Source organism: Bidens hawaiensis, unplaced genomic scaffold, assembly GCF_021521415.1.
Source record: "Bidens hawaiensis isolate Kalapana, Puna unplaced genomic scaffold, B.hawaiensis_p1.1 tig00023071_1, whole genome shotgun sequence".
In the NCBI taxonomy this organism is placed as follows: domain Eukaryota; kingdom Viridiplantae; phylum Streptophyta; class Magnoliopsida; order Asterales; family Asteraceae; genus Bidens; species Bidens hawaiensis.
This window is the reverse complement of record NW_027493615.1, coordinates 272,823-295,602: the sequence shown is the minus strand read 5'-3', so window position 1 is coordinate 295,602 and position 22,780 is coordinate 272,823. Positions and strand designations below refer to the sequence as shown.

At 34.2% G+C, this 22,780-nt stretch overlaps 2 protein-coding genes and 1 non-coding gene across 3 annotated transcripts; 1 reads left to right on the top strand and 2 right to left on the bottom strand.

The window, feature by feature from the left end:
* The first annotated feature begins 4,342 nt into the window (after positions 1 to 4,342).
* Positions 4,343 to 6,892, top strand: LOC143566912 (NAC domain-containing protein 17-like). Its single transcript, XM_077053471.1, has 3 exons — positions 4,343 to 4,743; positions 5,128 to 6,168; positions 6,431 to 6,892. Exons 1-3 carry the CDS (start codon positions 4,563 to 4,565, stop codon positions 6,799 to 6,801), a joined length of 1,593 nt encoding a protein of 530 aa, XP_076909586.1. The 5' UTR covers positions 4,343 to 4,562; the 3' UTR covers positions 6,802 to 6,892.
* Positions 6,893 to 8,685: 1,793 nt separating this feature from the next.
* LOC143566911 (putative aarF domain-containing protein kinase At1g71810, chloroplastic) lies at positions 8,686 to 14,382 on the bottom strand. Its single transcript, XM_077053470.1, has 21 exons — positions 13,974 to 14,382; positions 13,843 to 13,887; positions 12,929 to 12,967; positions 12,620 to 12,790; positions 12,385 to 12,537; positions 12,250 to 12,285; positions 12,050 to 12,093; positions 11,833 to 11,923; positions 11,678 to 11,719; positions 11,483 to 11,591; positions 10,992 to 11,106; positions 10,849 to 10,898; positions 10,657 to 10,735; positions 10,516 to 10,566; positions 10,274 to 10,415; positions 10,139 to 10,183; positions 9,558 to 9,656; positions 9,450 to 9,491; positions 9,174 to 9,353; positions 8,964 to 9,083; positions 8,686 to 8,859 (listed from the first exon to the last, which is right to left on the bottom strand). The coding sequence occupies exons 1-21, from the start codon at positions 14,322 to 14,324 to the stop codon at positions 8,755 to 8,757; spliced, it is 2,109 nt and encodes a 702-aa protein (XP_076909585.1). The 5' UTR covers positions 14,325 to 14,382; the 3' UTR covers positions 8,686 to 8,754.
* A 7,005-nt stretch (positions 14,383 to 21,387) lies between these two features.
* TRNAG-GCC (transfer RNA glycine (anticodon GCC)) lies at positions 21,388 to 21,458 on the bottom strand. The gene has a single exon. It is a non-coding gene; the product is annotated as a tRNA-Gly (tRNA).
* Positions 21,459 to 22,780: the final 1,322 nt, after the last annotated feature.

Sequence of the window (22,780 nt, the reverse complement as noted above, 5' to 3'; positions counted from 1 at the left end):
ATGACCCAGGAATCAACATTATCCTCAACACTAAGTTGACTTCTTTCTTTTCATTCTTATCATTTGGACACTGATTCCTGAAGTGTCCCTTCTCTTTACAACCCCAACATTCAATATCTTTACGAGTCCTAGACTGACTCCTCTTCCTGCTCCCACTGCCTCGTTGTTTTCCCCTGCCTCTGTCTTCTGTTACTAATATATTACCTGTTGATTCACCTGAACTTATGCGTCTTGAATCTTTTCCAGGAATAAAATCCCGAATCCCATCAAAAGTAATTTTTGTAGACGAACTACAAACCGCAGTCACTGTTTGCGACCATCTGTCGGGCAAAGAGGATAATAACAAAAGACCTTGAACTTCATCATCAAACTTAATGTCGACTAACACTAAGCGGGAGAGGATCGAATTAAGATTATTAATATGCATTGTTATAGACCCACACTCTTTCATTCTTGTAGTCACCAGCTCTCGGATAAGATAGACCTTATTTGTTGCAGAGGGCTTCTCATACATGTTGGATAGTGCATCCATCATACCACGCGCTGTGGTTTCCTTCATGATGTTAAATGTCACATCTTCCGACAACGACAAAGTAATACATGCCCGGGCCTTCTTGTCTAACTTCTTCCAATTTGCTTCTGACATCTTTTCTGGTTTTTCATCTTCTAGCACTACATCCAAGTCTTTCTGACAAAGTAGTGCTTCAACCTGCATCTTCTACCAACCAAACTTCTGCCCATCAAACTTATGTATCATAACCTTTCCGTCTTCTGCCATGATAATGACTAAGCGAAACTTGAATAAAAAATAACCCCCAAAAACCACAACAAACCCACCCGGCTAAACTGCCCGATAAACACCAAGACCCAATAATCAAAACTTGAAGCTAAAACCGAAACTAAAACCCTATGCAAAATCAATAACCAAACCTTAATCAATAAACTGAAAATGACAAACAGAGAAAGAATGGACCTGATCGATTTCTTCTTGATCAAAAAATAGAATTGCAACCGCGGTATTATTTGTTGACTTCACGTTCACGTATGAGACAACAATTTGTGATTCAACACAAATCACAATGGTGGCAGTAGTGTTTATTCCACAAAAGACAAAAAAGGAAAAGAACACAATAATTTATATGGTGGCTGTGGCTTACAAAAGAAAAGGCACGACAATCTCCAAACTTTTCTTTTCTTTTCTTTTTGTTGTGATTTAAGCTTAATGAGACCAGAATCTTACAATCAAACACTGAGTTGATGGCCGGCTACCAAAACACTAAACCCTAGTTCGACCAAACAATTTCTCTAGCGATCGTGTTTTCCGTGTGTAACCGTAACCTCGGCTCTTGATACCACTTGTTAGGGATTCGGGTATTTCAACACACACACAAACACAATAATCTGCAAGAGAAATAAAACGAAGATGAACACGCGAGATTTACGTGGTTCAGTCTAAACTGATCTACGTCCACAGGCTGCAACAGGGTATTTTATTATTGCTACTGCCTCCCTCGTGATGAGGAATTACAAGTACAAGGCTAACATGATTAGGGTTTACAACTTAATCTCCAAGAAACTAATAATGGGTCATAATTAAATAATACGGGTCAGGCCTGTCACTAGTGTTCATTTAATTAATCTGTCACAAAGATGTCTTCTACCGGACCCAATTAAGGCTCCATAAACCCAACATGTTTTAATTCCGGTAAGGCAACGAACGTGACAGAAATTGATCGAATTCGCTGACCGATTGTCAATTTTGTGTTTTTTTTGTTTGTTTTACTTCTGGTACGGTAACAAACGTGAAGGAAATCAACCAAATTCGCGTAGACTCACAACCTCAATGCCCGAGACCGACAGCACTCGGGTTTTACTAACCCCCGAGTTTACCGACCGACGCCAACCCATTGGTCCACCTCAATTTCTATATTTTTTCCCGTTAATTACCGTAACCGAAACCGACCGAATTCATGTCTAGTTACCGCTCAATGCCCGAAATCGACAATGCTCAGGTTTTACCCGAGTTTATTGACCAAATAAACGTTGAATATTTTGGTTTTGGTTCCGCTACAATAACATACGTAATTGTAACTGATCGAATCGTGTTGACTTACCGACTCAACACTTGGATTTTACTACAGGTCGGGTTTTAACAACCTGCAGCTGCCTCGCGCAACACGATTGATAAAACACTAATTTGTTTTAAAAGATTTGTACGATTTTTGTTGAATGTAACTTCTTCATATCGTAACATGAACCGTCTTTATGTTGTGATTTTAGTTTCGGACCCAATTGTATAAGAAAATGCCATCTACTATTAACAAAGCTTCCATAATACTTTACAAAATGCATTCGAGTTTCAATATTGTTGTAAAAAAGTTTATAAATGATTTTGACTAAGTGAGTCGAGTAAAGCTCAAATTTGGTTCCTATTTAGTAACTTTTAATTTTTAAGTTTAGTTTGAGTAAGTAAATATAAAGAGAAAAGAATCTGATAAAGTGTAACCGAGTTTTATAATTATTATATATTAAGCCATTCATATTAATTAGTTTTCATTTTAATGTAAAAATGATGGAATTTGAAGGAAGACTAAGATTTCGGTTATCTCTAGTCTAATCATAAGGGCGTTCGGGTTTTACTACATGTGGATCTTCAGACGGAAGAATTTTTTCTAAAACTGGAGATAAATTGAAAGCCTTTTGTCATTGAGTCACCCATTTGAATTACCTAAACAATTTTCTGTTTGTTAGCCGTTAAAAAAAACTGAAAAGGATAGATGAATGGATTAATTTAATGAAAGTCAACATTGTGACAATGTCATAGAATAACAATGCTGTTTTGACCAACAACGTTACTAGGACATTGAAGATTACGGGAGTGAATATGCCATTTAATCAAAGTGTGAGTCGTGTGAATGAAACTTTAATTCATGGGTGCAAAATTTCTAGGATGTTTCATTTGAAAGTAACATCCATTCTAAAAAAAAAAAAAACGGGCCAAATGTTTTACTCTAAATAATGATAGGATGGAGAAAATAGGTCAAACAATGGAATTTTCCAATGGTATGTTCATGCACCTTCTTTGATTTATTGTATTTTTTTTAAATAAAAACTAAAACTTTTATCTGAAGTAGGATAAGGGTGTGAAAGAGTAAAACATATACTTGACAAACAATTTCATATAATCTATCTAAAAGAAATCTCCATATAAAGTTCTAGGTTGACTCCAGTATTGTTACTTATTTTTTTTTCTAAATTATAATCATAAAGAACATATAAACTTTTTGAAATAATTATATTGATTATTATAATATTTATTAGATAACTGTATTTTATAATATGTATTATTTTGATTATGATTTGACGAACATTGATAGGAAGTATAAGTCCGACCTCGTTTATTGAATAAGATTTGATTTAGTTACTTGTTTAATCTTGACGTCTCGAACCAATTCAAGATTTAATGATTTGATTTGAGTATTTTATGAACGACCCAACTCGTTACACCTTAATTCTATGCGATGTATTGAACCGAATCAATATTGTATAGCGATCGAATTGCATTGATTTTCAACATAATAACTTTTATTTCTTGACATGATTCGACCCATTTCATTTTTTACACAAAATTGTACCATTAGAATTTAAAAGTTCAGTCAAATGTTGAGTTAAAAAAACGTACATACTTTCGATCTTTCAAACTTTACATTGTACGAAAGAAAGAATTGTCATTCCCATCCCCGTGGTTTGTTGTTTTTACTATTTCCGTTCAAAAAATTGTTTTAGTCATTTTCGTCATCGTGGTTTCATTTCTTGTCATTTCAGTCCAAATCACTAACCCCGTTAATTCTAGTCTGTTAAGTAAGTATGATACAGAAATGACAAAGATAACCTTTTAATTAAATAGAGTAAACTATCATTTTCATCCATGTGGTTTGCTCACTTTTGTCATATCCATCCTAAATAAACTTATTTTTAGCTATTTCCGTTCTCATTGTTTCTAAAAATTGTAATTTCCATCCATTTGCTAACACTATTAGCCCTTGTCAGTTAAGACACAATAATTCAACAAGAGTGTTCTTACTAACACCACTTTAATAAAGTATACATATTATCATGATTCGTACAACAAAATTAATTATAGAGAAATAAATAAACGTACAAACTGATCCAAATTTGTAACTTTGTTAGAATTCGTATGCAAGTTTTAACAAAATCAAAAGTAACATAAGTTTGGGGGGTTTGTTGTCTACTTTATAAAAGTTTAAGGTACGTAAGTGAAACAAAAGACGGCTTCGAGGATATTTCGTGATCTACATTAATATTATTATTATTATTCACTCACCAAATATAATATAGACCAGTAAACGCTTCATCCAACCCCATAAACAAATAATCAAAAACCCCCAAAGTCTTCTTCCCCTTTGGGGTCAGAATTCTTCTTCATCACGCCTCCTATAAACAATCCGTTCAAAACCCATCTCCGATTCACTCTTCCGATCAAAACCCATCAAAATCTCACTCTCAATCCATCCAAAACAAGTTTTTACAACCCCAATCTGATGGGTTCGGACTCTGTCAACAAATCTGCCGGAAAGCTGTTTCCGCCTGGCTTCAGGTTTCATCCCACTGATGAAGAACTCGTTCTTTATTATCTTAAACGGAAGATCTGCAAACGGCCGCTTAAACCAGACATTATCGCTGAAGTTGATGTTTATAAGTGGGACCCACAAGAATTACCTGGTATGTTTATGTTTACATTATTATTGTTTTGATCTTGATTATGTTTTTTGTTGTGATTATGGTTTTGGTTTTTTTAGGTTGTTTTTGATTGTTTGACTTTTAGGGTTTCATGTTTCTTGAAGTAATTATATGATTGTCATCTTAGTATTCGACTGTCTTAGATTTTTAGGGTTTAGATTATATGATTGTGATCTTGTTTTATCAAGTATTTGTTTGTGTAATTACTTGATCTAATTTTAATTGTTTTTTTTTATTTATATGATAATTTGGATCATGTTTTTGGAAGTAGTATGATTGTTTTGCTAATACATGATTTGGGTGTTTTTATAAATCTTGTTAATATTGCAACTTTAGATACTAACATTATTTCTGTATGATATGCAGGTCAATCCAAGCTGAAAACCGGGGATCGACAATGGTACTTTTTCAGCCCACGTGACAGAAAGTATCCAAATGGCGGAAGATCGAGTCGGGCTACACTGAACGGGTACTGGAAAACAACGGGAAAGGACAGAATCATCAAAAGGAAATCAATGTCAGCCGGGGTTAAGAAAACTCTTGTTTACTACCAGGGCCGTGCACCCTCGGGCCTCAGAACCGATTGGGTTATGCACGAATACACCATGAGTGAAGAAGAGCTTAGTAGATGCCCGGTTGCTAAACAGTATTATGCTTTATACAAAATATTTAAAAAAAGTGGGGCTGGGCCCAAGAATGGGGAGCAGTACGGTGCGCCGTTTGTTGAGGAAGAATGGAACGATGATGAACAGTGTTTGGATATTGATTCTTTTATGATAGAAAAGCCTAATCCGGGCGCGGACCCATTGGAACACACAAATACCCGAGAAGAAGAGGAAACAGGCCTTTCGAGTGATATTTTGGAGTTCTTGAATCAAGTTATGGATGAGCCCGAACTTCTTCCACCGCTTCCTGAATTCTCAGAACCAAATGTGACTATGCCTATCGAGAGTTTATCGGGTCAAGTTGAGAAAGATTTTATTGAATTGGATGATTTGGTCGGTCCAGAACCGGGTCCTTGTGACCCCGTTACTGATTTTGGTTTGCTTTCTGGGCTTGATTTATACGACAGGCCGGGTTCGTTTGGAGGTCAGCATATCGGGCTTCAGGGTCCATACATGGAGAATTTGGATTATGGGCCTGAAAACTCGGGCCTTATGAGTCACGGTGAAGATGGGCCAGGTTCATTTGGGGGTCAGCATTTCGGGCTTCAGGGCCTGTATATGCAAAATCTGGATTACGGGCCTGAAAACTCAGGCTTTGTGAGTGAAGTTGTGAGTCATGGTGAAGAGGTACATGATGAACTTCCAGTAAGCTATGTTTGGAATCATCATGATCAAGGAGATTGCAATCTGTTGACTAGTCAAATGGTTCACGAGCCTGTGAACGTTTCTAATTCGTCATCAGGTACTGAATGGTTTTGTCACCTGTGATCTTTAAATAGTTGTTAAGAACGTGTATAAACTACTAGAATATTGTTTTGTTTTTTCTTGTGTTTTTTTGTTTCTAATGTTTTGGGCTCGTGATCGATCAGATGGACAAATGGGCCAATGGCAAGAGCTCTCGAGCCAGACTCGTGGAGTTCAAGACCAAGCTTTATAAGCCCGTTTCGCGAGCAGCATCGTGTCATTAGCTGATTATATAACATTTTCTATTTTTCGTTTTTTAGGTGTAATTGTTGAAGAAAACCCGGAAAAACCTGAATATTATATAACTCAACGTCCTGAACCCAACACCGAAAACAATAATACCGAGTCTTGGTTTTCTTCCGCTTTATGGGCTTTTGTTGACTCAATACCAACAACACCGGCATCGGCTTCAGAAAGCAGTGCACTTATGAACAGGGCTTTTGAGCGGGTGTCGAGTTTTGGTAGGGGTAGGAACGTAAAATTAGCGGCCACCGCCAAAAGGTTAGAGAAACCGAAACCATCAAGATCGAATAGGGGTATTTTATATTTTTCTGTTCTTGGAGTATTGTGTGCTATTTTGTGGGTATTTGTAGGGTGGGTTATGGAATTATCAAGTAGATTTAAATCATGATCGCGGTTATGAGTTTGAATGGTTTAGTTGTAGTGTCGTTCGTTCGTTTGTTGGTAGCCATGAGCTAACGAGGGTGTAATCGATTGGAATTTGTTCTAATGTGGCAATAAAAGTCGATTTATGTATATAAATTTAGTTCATTTGTTTTGTATTTTGATGAATTTTGATATACTCTTCTCGAGTGATGGGATGGTAGGGCGGTAAATGAATCCGAATTCTTCTGTAAACTTGAAATTTGGAACACTCGAAACAAGTATTCGGTAATGTATGTGCATGAAATTAGGTGATACCATGTTTGGTTACCCAAAACATACGTACCCGTTTACTAGCACAATGCTGTGGCATGTTTTTTTTTTGTATATTGTATCTTTTTTTATCATTAATTTGGCAATCCATTAGTTTCTTAGTTTTAAAATTTTCGTTTTTCCGGTTGTTAAAATTTTATAATAATTAAAACAGTAAGAAGTGTAATTAGAAATCCAAATAGGTACTATTTTTTTACAAAGTATATAAAGATACTCATGGTTATACTTGGATGCTTAAAGAATAATATCACGTATAGTCAATGGGTAAGACCATGTGTAGTGAAGTGGTGCCTGACTACCTCACACACATCTCATCCATCAACCCATTTTATAACCATTTGACTCGCGCCAAAATGAAAGGAGCCACTTTGGGTGGTTAACCGTTTTTTTTCAATCAATCAAGTTCTCTTACATTTTTGTATAAAAAAATAAATAATAATTGGATTGTTAGTCAAACCAATGCACGTTATTTTATGAAAAAGTTAGTGAGTCTATGCATACGTGGAAATGTGGAAGTTTTGTTTTTACTAGTTAGTCAAACCACTATACATTGTTATGATTTTACAATTAGATTTATGACAATAAAACCGTGTATGATTTTACAATTAGATTTGTGACATTATTAACACGTGTCCTATCGTTACTTGTGATGGTCAAATGCAGCAGTTGGGGCCGGTGGGGAAATGGGATCAAAGAAAATTTTTGTAATTTTTTGAATTATTCAACTTCCATCAAATTACACTTTCTTTGAAAGTATCATTTCCTTGCATGTTAATCTCGAACATACTTTAGTTAGATGTTAGTTATTTTGTTATAATGACTTAGTTCAATAAAAGAATTGATTAATGATTCGATGTGTATGTATTATGATAAATACTAATTGTTGAGAATAATTAGAGTCGATTAGTCAATATCTTGTAGATTGTAGAAAATAGCATTTCACCTGATTATGTATCGTTTTTATTTACTAAATCTGATAAAAAAAAACATGTTAAATAGATGAATAAATAATATTAAATTAAAAGAAATTTAAAAATCACTCTTGATTATATTTTTATATGAAAAAAATAATAAATAGAAGGTTAAGTTAAAACAAATGTTTTTCATTCAATATTTTGGTAACAAAATATAGCTGCTGTTCACATAGATATTTGATATACTTAACACATAAATCTTATTGTAGGTATTAGGATTGCATTTAGAAGCAACACTATGAAGAAGGTTTCGATGGTGATTATGATGGAATAAAGAAGATTTGCATCCGATGACAACTAGTTATTCTAGTTTGAGATTGTGTGTTATCATCCATATGTAACTTTTTTACATGATAACATAATATAACATATAAATGATGCGCATATTTCACGCCTAAAGGCCAATTATTCCGCTACACTGGTTATATGTTCTTCACTTCCAACAATACTCTTGTCATTTTTGTTAAAAAAAAAACGAAACTAATATTATCTTATGTATTGAATAATATAGAGAAACTAGAAAGTTTCTAGTGTGTGAATTTTATTATATTGTACAATAATCTATTAACGGACATGTATATGAATATTGTATAAACAACAAAACTAAAAAAATATATTCAGATCAAACCATTTGCTTGGCTTTCGTGTAGACCAGTCACGGTCTGGGATGGGATTTACAACAATGCTCTTCGTACTGTCCTCGCAGCAACACGTGAAACAAACTTTCCAACTAGATCAACTGGGAGACGGATCAACTGTTGTTGCACATCTGGAGGAAGCTGTTTAAAGTTTTCTTTTTAGATTACTTTACTTTACAAGAGTCCCAAATAATAATATTAATATAAAAAAAAACGAGTTTATATTTTAGAAAGACAGTTCTTACCTCAGGAATAACATTAAGCAGTGGTACAATGTCTTGAACAGATGTAAACTCGTTAAGGATTAAAGACACCTCCTCTGAATTTGTTCTCTTTTTAGTATTTTGACCGAATGCTTCTACTCCCTACAACATAATATATGTCATGATTCATAAACATACATACAAATGTTATATGTATACACGCACACACATATAAAGCCTTTAGCATCTTACATTATCGGTATCTTCAAAACTCATAGACCCTGATAAGAACTGTAGTAGGCGATGCAAGTTTCTCAAATTGATCATATCTTCGTCTGTTAATGAAGATGGAGGTGAAGGGCTAAATGGTAAATTTGCAGTTGCTGCAGATGCCAAAGAATCCAAGGTTGCAAGACCAAGTGCATCCAAACCCTATTTATTATTTACATTTAACAAAATTCACATGCTATAAATTCAAAAAGACCATAAAATGACAAGAAGCTAGATACATGATACTTTTATAAATACCTTGGCAAATTCTTGAAGAAGTATTTCCCTCACAAACTCACCCTGCGCAAATCAATATTAATTAATTAAAATCAGGACTTTATTTTAACTTTAATTTATAGTTTTTACCTTTTCGGTCAATGTGAATGACATAATCTGCTTAATAGTCTCATTAGAATTGCTGTCTTCTATTTTAACCAAAGCTTTTTCTGTTCTTGCTCGAAGGGACTAAAAAAAAAGTATTACACTAAATATATGATTGCTTTAAAAATAATAAAGAGAAATGGGAATATCTCATAGATTAGTAACCAACTTTCAAAAGTGTTCCAATTAGGTCACTCTTGCATATTTTTCTCAAATCGGGTCACTAAATCTTCAAATCGAGTCTCACGGATTTTTTTGTTTGTTAAGAAAGAAATGGAGGATAAGATGTGTGGGTCGGAATTTGCAATATATGTAGTTATATTTTTAAAAAATTAAAAAACATTAATTATATTAAAATTCAAAAATAAAAAATAAAATTCACGTCGCCACTCAACGTCAACATAAAAAAAAGATAAAAAGATTTCCTATGTGAAACAAAAAATAAAAACATTAAAAAAAATATGTTAAAACCTTTAATTTAATAAAATATGAAAGTTGAGTGACCTAATTGGAACACTTTTGAAACTTAGTTACTATTCTATGAAAACTAACAATATATCATATACCTCAGATAGCAAAGACTCCAAACGGTCAATCCTGAACACTCCATCCTGATAAAATCAACAATTAAAATCAAAAGATTTAACAAATAATATATATTTTTGAAGGAACTGTAAAATGACAGGTGGCGAATGGAATACCTCATATAGAAGAGACTGCAACGAAGACCTGAGTTGAGGTGAGCTGTCGGTTAGGACTTTCCTAGCAATCCATGGGTATGTACCACCTAAAACTTTATAATTTGGGTCATTGTTGATTGCAATACCTTCTAGAACAGCAAGGCTGCCACATCAGCAAAACATAAATGCATGTGAAAATCATTGGTTCAAACATGGGTAGTTATTCTAGTTCAAGAGCATGAATAACCCCATTTGCGATATACCTCCTAATAACAAGAGAAAAATATGAGGGGATTTGAAATTTAAACTTGTACCTGCAACATACAAAACAATCTATCATATATACATACAAAGGATATTACATATTGTCAATGTGTGTGCGAGGTGTGTGTGTATAATCTTACATGGTGGTTCCTAGATTTCCTAAAAGATCCCCAAAGCTGATATTACGGACTCCTTTTGTAACAGCATTCTGAAAAACACCTAACAGAAGATTTCTAAATTTGATAAGACAAACAAACATGCAAAAGGTAAAATGAATGTTTGATTATATAAAGATAATTTTATAATCATGAAGAGAGGTGAAATAACTAAACCTGTTAATGCCTTTGTAACCGCATCCTTGTCAGCTGTTGCAGGAAGCAACCTGAATAATTCATATATATATGCACAATTACCTAAACTTTAGCCTTGAACTTTCTTATTGTTAAATATTAAAGAAAAAAGAAATTAATAATACCCAAGGGTAACAAAGTCTTTAGCCAATGAATCATAATCACGGTTAATAAGATGGATACATGCTTCAATGAAACCATCACGAAGCTCTTGCTTGAATTCACCCATCATTCCAAAATCTGAAATAATAAAAAAAAATTTAGAGTAAATTACACGGATGGTCCTTGTGGTAGTTCAGATTTCAATTTTAGTCCTTCAGTACACCACATGTCCAAATTTATGCATAAACGTAACACATATATGGTCCCTGACATGGATGGAGGTTTACTTTTTCTGTTAAATTTTATAAAATGACTAAAATATATAAAATACCCTTTAATTTTCATACCATAAAACTGAGAAACTTAACTGTCCATCCATGCCAGGGACCATTTGTGTTATGCATGTATAAGTTTGGACTTGTGGTGTACTTTCCCATACTTAGGGACCAAAAGTGAAATAGCCCTTTGTGTAAATTACTCAAAACTATTATGTAAAATAATAATCATGAAGTACCTAAATAGGCTAGTTTTCCATCATATGTACGAAGTAGGTTTCCAGGATGCGGACCAGCATGATAAAATCCATATTCTAGAAGTTGATTAAATGAGCAATACACCCCTGTCTGCACCAACCAAATGGTATTTATATAACTAACTAGTTCAATAGCAAATTAACCAAAAACATTACTTTAAATTTTCGATACTTAACCTCAACCAGATAAAGATCCTTCACTTCAGATAGCTTCTGACCCTAAATGTCATGAAACATATCATTAAGGTAGCTTTCAATATTGAATTAAATAATAATAACCATAACAATAATACTTACACTGTATAAATATACGAAATAAAAGAAAAAAGTACCTCTATCCACTGCATAGTGATGACCTTACGAGTTGTCTGTGCAAAATAAAAATCTGGAACCAAAACATCCTTTAAATTTCCATATAGCTCTCTGCTTAAATACATAATTTAATGAGGTCACAAATAGCATATATACCATGAACTATATTATGCATAAAATAAGCATAATAACTCTTTCATAAGCTTATAATAAAAAAGGCTAAACTTGATATCTTACCTGAACCTAACTCCATTTTTTGCTTCATTAACATAATCCATCTCCTGCATTTAATGTGATTACCTGTATTCAATATTAGAGCACTAAGAATTTATATATATACTGTAATTTAAGAACGTTTAATTGTATTTGTTGAACATTACAATGTTTTCATCTTGGTTTGGAACAGAAACAATTTGAGATGTTTAGAATTTACATACCCGAAAGAGGCTCAATGCCCATTCATCAACAACAGCCTGTAGATCAAGATTATGTTGAGTATGTTGGTTTTTTATGATATTAACTCTTTAATCAATTGATTAGAGTTTTTTCAATTTCTTTTTGAGAAAACTAACCTGAAGATCAGTATTAAATTTCCCTGCTTTCCGAATCAGTCCCGCAAGTGCACGCAGGATTAATATGTCCAATGAAATGGCAGCCTGAACTCCGGGCCGTTGCACTTTGACCGCAACGAGTTGACCAGTATCTTGGAGTCTGGCCTGATAAACCTGCGTAAAAAAAATAAAATATTATTCCAAGGAAATAATTTGATAACATAAAGCTTTAATAAGCATATATTAATAAAATGACCTGGCCGAGAGATGCTGCAGCCACGGGCTCGGGTGTGATCTCAGAGAAAATTTGATTTAAAGGTAAACCGAGTTCTTTCTCAATCGTGTTAAATGCAATTTCAGTGGAAAATGGTGAAATTCGGTCTTGTAATAATGTAAGTTCGTTGAGATATGATGGTGGTACCAAATCCTACAAAAGAATATAATTATATAAGTAAATAAGATGTTATATTCACTTATTTGTCAATACAAACTGAAATTATTGAAATAAACTAGCATGTTCTTGAATATTGGTATTGTAAATAAAGCTAGAGTTGAGTGAACTTACAGGCCGAGATGAGATAGCCTGAGCAATTTTTATGTATGCCTGATAAAGAGAGAGATGATTAGCTGATATTTTTATGTTTATAGACTTATATCTGACAAATCTATCTACTCTAATAAACGAGTATCTTAGAAGCCACGTGCCACCTTTCTAGCACACCAACGAAATTGTTTTCCCGCTCTTTTCACTACTCTTTTCGCAGTTAAATGGGAAACATATTTCTATCATTTTTCAATTAGAAGTCAGTGGAAGATCGAATGTTGTATACAAAGAAGTACATAGAGATATATAAATTATGAATAGGAGTGCAAACGAGCCGAGCCAGCTCATGAGCTACTCGAGATCGGCTCGCTGAAAGCTCGAAACGAGCTGAGCTTACACGAGCTCGAGCCTTAACATAAGCATTTTTAATAAACGAGCCAGAGCGCAAGCTTCACTTATAGGGCTCAAGCTGGCTCGCAAGCCTAAACGAGTCCATTATTTATATAGTTTCATATTTAATGTATTAATTATAAAATTATATTATAATATTCATTATAATAAATAAAATGATGATAAAATTACTAAATTATATATAAAAAAAATTACAATTAAAAATACACAAAAGTATTTAAAAAAAGCATATAAATTATCTAATAAATAATAAACGAGCCGGGCTTGAGATTAAAAAAACGACTAGCGAGCCGAGCTTGAGCTTTAGAAAGAGCTCGAAAGGAAGTAAATAAGTTAAAAGTCATACCTAAATGTATGTTTAGTTTAGTTGAAAGAATAATCAACTAGGAAGACAAGATAATGAATTAAATAAGTTAAAACTTAAAAGTCAAACCTAAATGCTTGTTTAGTCTAGTTACAACTTAAAAAAATTAATCAACACAAAAGAATGAAGTTAAAGTCAGTATTGTAACAAACATACATACCGGTCCAAGCTTTACCAGTATCTGGCGCAATTGTGAAGCCCTAACCTAAATTCAATCAATCAATAATTATCAAAATCATTTTCATTATATCATATTATTATTATTATTATTATTATTATAAATGCACTGACCTCAAACATGACGTCAGATCGGTCCGATACGTTATCAATATATCTAAGCGCCAGCCATTTGCCGAGCGTGTTACCGATTTGAAGCAGTCGCCGGAAAACTATCAACGGCTTTTTCCGGTAAATCGAACCGATTTTCGAGATGTCGTATTCCGTCAACGATTCGGCCTCTGACGTGCTGAGTTCGAATAGATAGCCTGATGACTCGGTGAATGTGTCCACGTCACGCGCTAGCGCGTGTACGGAGGTTTTACGAAGGAGAAGGTTTGGTGAGTGGATGAAGTTTAGTGTTTTCCGGCGGAAGTGGTGGCGCGTGGTGGAGTGAAGCGGTGGTGGCGCCGGAGATAATATCATGGTGTGTACGGATGGCTATTTTGTGTTCTGTGAACGTTATCCTCTCTTTCATTTATTTAATTTTTATTGTTATTATTATTATTATTATTATTATTATTATTATTATTATTTATTTATTTTTTGAACGGCCAACTAACAAACGCCGGGTACCCCGTACGCGGCCCCCATTGACTAAAGGTAGCCCGAGCCGGCCACTACTCCGGACGGACGGAGCCCCTAGCGGTCCACATGTTGAGGAATTCACCGGAAAAAACCGACCCCCACCCCCACGTCCGCCAAATGGCACGACAGCGAGGAGCCGGTAAAACCGGGTGAGATCAGGACTCGAACCTCATCCCTCATATCTCCAATATAAGTTGGTGGTAGTGAGGTGTGATCCTCCTACCTCTCACTTGTAAAGTGAGTGCTCTACCATTGAGGCACAAACAAATTATTATTATTATTATTATTATTATGATTATAATTATTATTATTATTATTATTATTATTATTATTTATCCTATTTTTTTAATTTTAATTTATTCTTTGCCTCATAAAATGCTCTATATATTTTTCTATTTAACCAGCGGAGCTTGCCCCAATGGCCAAGAACACGATGGATGACCCGGATGTTCCGGGTTCGAGTCTTGATTTCGACGGAATTTTCCCAGAGCAAAAAAACCCGTCGTGCCTTCAGGCGGGGTGAGCCAACTGGGTTTGACCGGGAACGGTCAAGCCAAACTCGGATGCCAGCGTGGATCCCGATTATGTCAACATAGTCTGGCCCGAGTGGAGTGGCGGAGCTCCTCCTCCTGTTGAACCAAAGAGTGTGATATATCTTAACTGCGAAAGTCACCGTTCAAAAAAAAATATGTTTTTCTATTTAGGTCCTCAAAGTGTTTCAACTTTCAAAAGGAATGAGTGATCCCTTGGGTGAGTGTAACTAACCAAAAGTACAAGTTAATAGGCTAAAATGATGTTATCTAAAAAAGTTGGTTAGACGGACTGTCTAACAAACAAAGCCTTCTTCTAAAGGTCTGTATAAGGGCTTAGAATGGGGTGGTGATTTTTATCATTTGACAAATCATCTAATCCTTCCTATAATATTCTGATGGCCCTTTTAAAGAGTGAATCAGTAACGTTAGCCCGTTGTTAACGTGTCATGCGACCATTACTCCATATCCCGTCGGTTTTGGCCTATAAATAAGAAGCATGAACATTCATATAATCATATTCATGCACAATCAATCGTAACTTATATCCATGTCTTTTCACATATATAATCAAGAGAAAGTTGGTGTTCTTGTATTCTTTACTAATACACTTTCAGTCTTTCAAGCAATTCATAAAGTTTTCAAAACATAAAAGTTATATAATATCTATTATATCCTTTTTCCACATTTTAACATAATCTCTTATAAGAGTATAATGACTTACGTGAGTATAACGTGGTTGAAGAGTTTTTTGAATAAGCCGGGCCAAAACTAGTTTGTTGGAAGTCGAAACCGGTTTGTAAAATGTAAACCAGTTTTTTTAAACGACGGACTATAATTGGTTCAAAATATGGGCCAGGTCATAATTGGTTTCAAGCTTTGAGGGTATGAATTGATTTGAGAAGCTACGGGTTGGGTCAGTTTTGAACCGGTTTGGGTCAAACAGAGCGGAAAGTGGTTTCGGGTCGGGTCATAAACCACTTTTAGCGGGCCCAAACCGATTTTTTCCCGTCTTAGTTAAGCGTGAGTGTGAACTGCTAAAGCAATAACAATAGGCCCAGCCGTTTTATAATTTTAACTAGTTTGGGCTAAACTATACATTTGTATTTTCATCATGGGCTTTGGTCTTTCTTTCGCATGACATGTAACATGGTAACTTTTTTTATGTTTAATTTACGACATATAAAAATTGTACCGGCCAATGTTTTCCATTTGAATACAATTTAGTTTTTTTACTTTATTGCAATTAATGAATAAAAATGTATTATAATTTATTTTATAATGTTTTAGTCTTTGGTTTTCTTTGGTGATCTTCAGTAGCGACTTGCATCTTTACCGATACGCTTGGGGGGTTTAAGCCTTCTTTCGGCTCATGATGTTGGGGTTTACGCTTTTGTAGCGTCGAGGGCTCAATCTTGGAAGCTACAGAATCACATCTTAAGGAATAGCGGAGTTGTCGACCTGGACTCAGACTACGTGCAGGCCCTGGAACGCCTAAATGGCGCTCTCCCAGACTTTGACATTGGCGGTTTCTCTAATAAGGACACCGCCCCACCAAAGCCTCAAAAAACTTGGCGAATGCCCTTTTTGGCAAAATCGCTCAGAGCCTGGGAGAAGTTTTTGAATTGTCCCCCCGACAGAAGGCGGTTATTGAATGCTTACAAGGTCCTCATGCCCAAGATTTTCTGACCGTTATCTCGATCGATGGCTTGGGCCAAATCATGTCTGCGGTCGAGTATAGGGTCATTCTTAAGTATCGTTTGATGGTCCCAATGTACCCAGAAGACGAAACATGTCTGATCTGCCGTAAGACTTGCCTGGATAAATTCGGAGAGCATGCGGTTCATTGCAAGGAGATGCCTGGGTTCAAATACCGACATGATTGGGTGCAGGACGTTCTTTGGGACATCTTAAGGCGAGCTGGGATATCGGCTAAAAAGGAAGCCCCCGTAAACTTTTTTACAGTCCCCACGGAAGGGAGATCCACTCTACGACCGGCAGATTTGCTCGTCTTTTGTTGGGCCGGGGGAAAACACGCTTGTGTTGACCTCACAGGGGTATCTCCTTTAGCTGGTTTGAGGGATAATGGGTTTGTAGCTGGGCAAGCAATGAAAAGGGCTGAAACGAAGAAGGTGGAGAAACATGCTAAAGCCTGCGAAGAGAACCAACATGTTTTTGTCCCTCTGGCTTTTGATACCTTTGGCTCCTTGGCACCGGAAGCTATCCGTTTCCTAACCAGGGTCCAACGGGTTGTGCATAGCAATGTGTCGACTTCCAAAGGGGCAGGGGTATGTCTTTAGCAGGTTAGAGTTTGCAATTCAGAAAGGGGTGTCGGCGCAGCTTGTTGCCCGTCTACGTACTATGTTGATGTAATATCTATGCTTATTTTAATGCAATGGAAACGATTACCAACAAAAAAAAATGTTTTATACTAATTATATTGATATCGCTTCTCCATAATTAAGATATAATATAGAGCATGAAACAAGGTTAGAACATGATAAGGAAGTTGAGGTGGAAATATGCACACAAAGTCACAAACTGTCAAACTAGAGATTTATTTGAACTGTGACAATAAAGTCAAATTAAAAGTCAATTAGCTTGAAAAAACTTAATTTTGACTCTTTTGTACCGAAAAATAATATCATAATATGTTAGAATAGTGAGCAAGAATGTGGTTGGTGTTTTCATTACCATTTGGGTTCATAGAAGCTTGAGAAAAAGTATAAAGAATGTAAATGACTGTTGGTGTCGGTACAATGGGCTACATAGGTAACAAAGCTCTGTCTTTATGAAATTATAGTATAAAGTATAAACTATCTAAATAAAAGTTTTCGCCAGTGACTCACTTTGTCTTTGATAATCAGCATAAAATAAATGTCTTGACGTACTTTTGATGTTTGAAGTAGTAGGTAGTGACTATAATAAATATCAATAATTTGAGTTTTTTTGGTAAATTCCGATATTTAAGGATTCAATAGGTAACAATGACCAAAAAGTACATCTTTATATAACGAGAAGTAAAAGTAGGTCAAACTTAATAAAAGGTCTTCGGGGTTACGTGTGGGCATTATAGTAATTTTGGTTTTGCATATATAAGAATATGTTATGTTTCAGACTTTCAGTTACTTATCAAAAAATTGATTATTTGAACTCGAAGTAATCCGAATCAGTTCCACCTTGCCCAAAAATTATTAACTGATATGATCCTTAAAAGCATATTTAATACTTATTCTTAGTTATTCATACCTTAATTTATTTTTTTGTTAATCTAATGCTTTATTCAAGTTTGATCTCATACTTTCATAGGGGAAGCAGATGACACAACTGGGCTACAAACCGGCTGAGATTCATTCGACTATCGGATCACAGGCCCGTATCCGCATCATATATTATGGGAAATGATGAGAATAATAATAATAATAATAATAATAATAATAACTGTTGAATGGGTAAGTTTTTTCTATCTCTAATGGAAATTTACTGTCATAACCTTCCAAGTAGGACTTGAACTTGAACAGAATATTGTACAAACTAATGCATAAATAACACTGTCATCTATGGAACACTTATAAATTAAAATGTTTGGTAAACGTAATAAAACTCTCATTTATACACTAGGGGTAAAAATATTATTTCAATTGTATTCGGATTAAAAACCAAAGTATCTTAACCGAAAATGAATTTTTGTATGTGCATCAAACCAGGAACTAAACCAAATTAGAAGATCAAACTATCATAAAGTGACAACGTTGGATACTCTATTAATATAGAATTTGCCCGGGTGGAGGGCGGAAGTGCGGAACACACCCCCTTTAGTTATGCCGATGATAACTAGCTAATACATACACACTGAAATATGCTATTAATTAGGCGATCATGTAGTTTGTGCTTGATATTTTGGACTTGGTAACGTTATATTACTTGGTTTAGTGTTTTACTAATACTCCTTACATTATACATCATTTTTGTGCTATTTGTTTGCTAATCATGTGATATTTTTTATTCTTCTTTCAAAAAACTTATCTTTATGTGTGTGTAACTGTGGGTTTTGTAATTAGACAAAAAAAAGAAAAGAAAATTATATAAATAATCATTTGTACGTGAGTACTTTTATCGAAAACCAAGATAAAAGGAAAAAATTAAGTGCACCAGCCGGGGATTTAACCCAGGTCCGTACCGTGGCAGGGTACTATTCTACCACTAGACCACTGGTGCTTTTGTTCAATTAATTATATTTGATTCTACCTGCAAATACATTTGCAGTTTGATTTACTTTTATTAACAATCATGTAAAGTGGTTATAGTAAAGTGTAAACATTGAGTTTTGCAATTCAAAGAGGCTTGCGGCACAACTTGTTGCCCGTTTGTCTTGATGTAAATATTATATTTTATTTTAAAAAAATTAATAAAATGGTTTAAATTGTAGGAAAAATACAATCACAACGGCTAAAGAAATGGCTTGTGATGAAACATGTTTTTGAAACCTTTTACCAAGCACGGTTTCGTGACTCTCGTCCCATTGAGTATCCAGTTACTACATAATTGTCGAATTCGTGGATTTTTTCATTGTGATCAATGATCCTCGTTTATGATCTTCGATATCATAGATTGGGTTGAACTAAGGCGCTACCTTAGTTGAACACACCCTAATACACCACAACTCACAACAAACACAAATAAAGCATTTCCACCAATCAAAATTTTTTCTCGTTGCTTGTTTTAGGTACAACTTCAGGTGCTCGAGTCTTCCCCGACTGTACTTATAGATTCGACTGTTGTGTTATGAGAAACATATGTGTCCTCCAAGAGAAGACACAAGTTGTTTTAAATGACCATTGTTGAGCATACCACGTCTTTCTTCCTCATTCTTGTAGTTTCATTGTAGTTAAACTGTAACGTGTATAATTTAGGAAACATATAAAGAACATACATGTGCAACCGTTGGTGTTGGTGTAATGGGCTACATTAGTAACAAGGTTTGGTCTTTTTTGAAATTCTAGTATAAATGCTCTATATAAAAGTTTTCGATGGTGTGTAACATTGTGTTTGAAAGTGGTTACGTTATAGGCAGCATCAGATAATGTCTTAACATACTTTTGTTGTTTGAAGTAGTAATGTTTATAAGATATCAGTCATTCAAGTTTTTGGCAGATTTTGATATACAGGCAAGCCCAAGCAATCAAGCATAGGGCGAGCCGGACAATTGGCCGGGGCACATAATATTCGGGGGCCAACATCTTTTTGTATATTTTTTTTAAAACTTTTTTTTAATAAAATTGGTATGAATCTTAATCATCTTATTAGATATGAGCCCAATACTTTTTTTAATCCATAAATCATTTAAGCTCTTTGGCCCAAACTAAATTTTATAAAAAAATAAATAAATAAAAACATATGGCATTGCTTTGCAGCCGATTGAATTACCATATTTTGCTATGTTTATTGTTACATCGTTAGTTTCGTTTAGAAAATTAACTTACATATTTTGTTACTCATTATGGCCTACGAACCTTTTTATTTCAGCTCGGATGAGGTGTTCAAATTCTCAGAGACGGCTCTGCTGATTTATAAGGATTTAATAGGCAAAAATGACCGAAAGTACATCTTTGAAAATAGCTGTTCAAACAAAATAAAAATATGTTAAAATGTCTTAAAAGGGTTACATGTAGGCAGTATAGTAATTTTGGTGTTGCATAAAACAATAAGTTATGTTTCAGTTACTTATCAAAAGCTGATTATTTTACCTCAACATTAATATTATGTGAAATGGATGAACTACAAACAGGCTGTAAAAGATTTGTTGAATGGGTAAGTTTTTTTCTGTATAGAATGGAAAATTACTATCTTAACCTTCCAAGTTGGACTTTAACTTGAACTAAATATTTTACAAATTAATGCATAAATAACAACTACTGATATAAGCCATCAAGCCATCTACCATCTATGGAACACTTATAATGTTTGTTACAAATTGTAAATTCACATTTATACACTAGCTAGGGGTAAAAGTGACGTCTTAAATGTATTCAGATTAATAAACAAATTATCTTAACCAAAACATGATATTTTGTATGTGCATCAAACTAGTGGTGAACAGAACCAAAACATACTAATGGTGTGTCCTAACAGAACTTTTTTACATTTGTTTAAACCACAAAATGAGTGAAAATTTTGAAGGTCAAACAATAGGAAAGTGACAACGTTAGATACTCTATTAATTAATAGGGAGGGCGGAACGAACCCCCTCTAGTTCTGCTGGTGGTAACTAGCTGGATACTATTAGTATTTGGTAGCTGTGATAAATGGTTTTGTACCTAGGCATCAAAGACACTATTTTCTCAATAAATAGTCAAAATAAAAACAATGCGTGCACCAGCCGGGAATCGAACCCGGGTCTGTACTGTGGCAGGGTACTATTCTACCACTAGACCACTGGTGCTTTTGTCCAATGGCTTATGTTATATTATACTTGTAACTTTCGATTTAATTTATTTTTAATGACGATCAAGTAAGCTAGCTAATTATGATTGAAAAATTTTGCTAAACTAAAATTGAAGTTTCATAACATTATAATTTCCAAAGGTTGAGACATAAATATCTTTGACTTGACAAAAATAATCCATTTTAAAAGAAAATAAAATAGACGGAGAAATATACACGGATATCGTTTTATGCTTTACATGTGTAGAAGTATATAATTTTGTCATGTTTACAACATAAACACAAGAATATATTTATATAATCTTAATTATTTATGATAATCATCAGTTATCATCACTTTTTGGTCAAATAATTAAAATTGATTGTCACAATATCACGTCAAATAATTATTAAAGTTGATTATTACAATATCACGTCACAATAATATTTTTAGTGGAAATTGAAATAGTCCTAACCTTTAAAACAGACAACAATATAATTACTAATGTTGATAATATTATAGTAATTTGAAATCTTATGCAAGACATGATTCTTTCTTTTCATCCGCCCATGTTTATTCTTTTGGACTCCCATTTTGAATAAAGTTCAATGATATAAGAGTGACGATTAAAGCTTTTGAACTTATAGTTTCAAGTTTAAAATTGGATTCCTATAGTGTTAAAGTCAGTATGACAAGGTGACATACTGTCTCAAGAAGACTTATTAGGATATAGGGGTAATTCCAAACATTGTTCCAACTTCCACAGTGACGGATCTATAAGAGAATTTCAGGGGTAACCTAATTTTTTTTTACCGTACATTCACTTAATGCACAAACATAAATACAGTTAAACAAATACCTAAAAGATTTTTCCTTTTCGGCTCTGTAAATATTGAAGTCAAGTCATTACATCGTCATCTATTACTTTATCAAATGTTTTTCTTTCAACTACGCTAACTAGACCATTGTTCGTATAATCATCAATCATTTAATTGCGTAAATCTGTCTGGAGTCTTGACAAATTTCAATTGAGAAAAACATCTTCCAACATCGTATCAAACCTTTTTTGTCTTAATTTATTCAATGCTCATTTTGCTATGTTTAATAACTTAGTCGTATCTAATAATTCTTGACTCTTTTTAAGATGTTTTGAGAAAGCATTTATGTAACCTAAAATATTTTTTGTCTAAGTGTATATAAAAAACAAATTCGAAGTTATTAAAAACTAGAAAGAATAACTCACATAAACCTTAATTTCTTAACATTAAAGAATTGATTAGAGCTTTGCATTATATTTTTAAATATCTAAAAGTCCCACAACTATAAATGATTATTATTTT

What these genes read in the sequence shown, in the direction of transcription:
- LOC143566912 (XM_077053471.1), top strand. Translation starts at nt 4,563, where the DNA reads ATGGGTTCGGACTCTGTCAACAAATCTGCCGGAAAGCTGTTTCCGCCT. An exon ending in GGACCCACAAGAATTACCTG is followed by an intron (nt 4,744 to 5,127) that starts GTATGTTTATGT and finishes TATGATATGCAG; the next exon opens with GTCAATCCAAGCTGAAAACC. An exon ending in CGTTTCTAATTCGTCATCAG is followed by an intron (nt 6,169 to 6,430) that starts GTACTGAATGGT and finishes TTCGTTTTTTAG; the next exon opens with GTGTAATTGTTGAAGAAAAC.
- LOC143566911 (XM_077053470.1), bottom strand. Translation starts at nt 14,324, where the DNA reads ATGATATTATCTCCGGCGCCACCACCGCTTCACTCCACCACGCGCCAC. An exon ending in TGCAGTCTCTTCTATATGAG is followed by an intron (nt 10,184 to 10,273) that starts GTATTCCATTCG and finishes TGATTTTATCAG; the next exon opens with GATGGAGTGTTCAGGATTGA. An exon ending in CATTCACATTGACCGAAAAG is followed by an intron (nt 9,492 to 9,557) that starts GTAAAAACTATA and finishes TGATTTGCGCAG; the next exon opens with GGTGAGTTTGTGAGGGAAAT.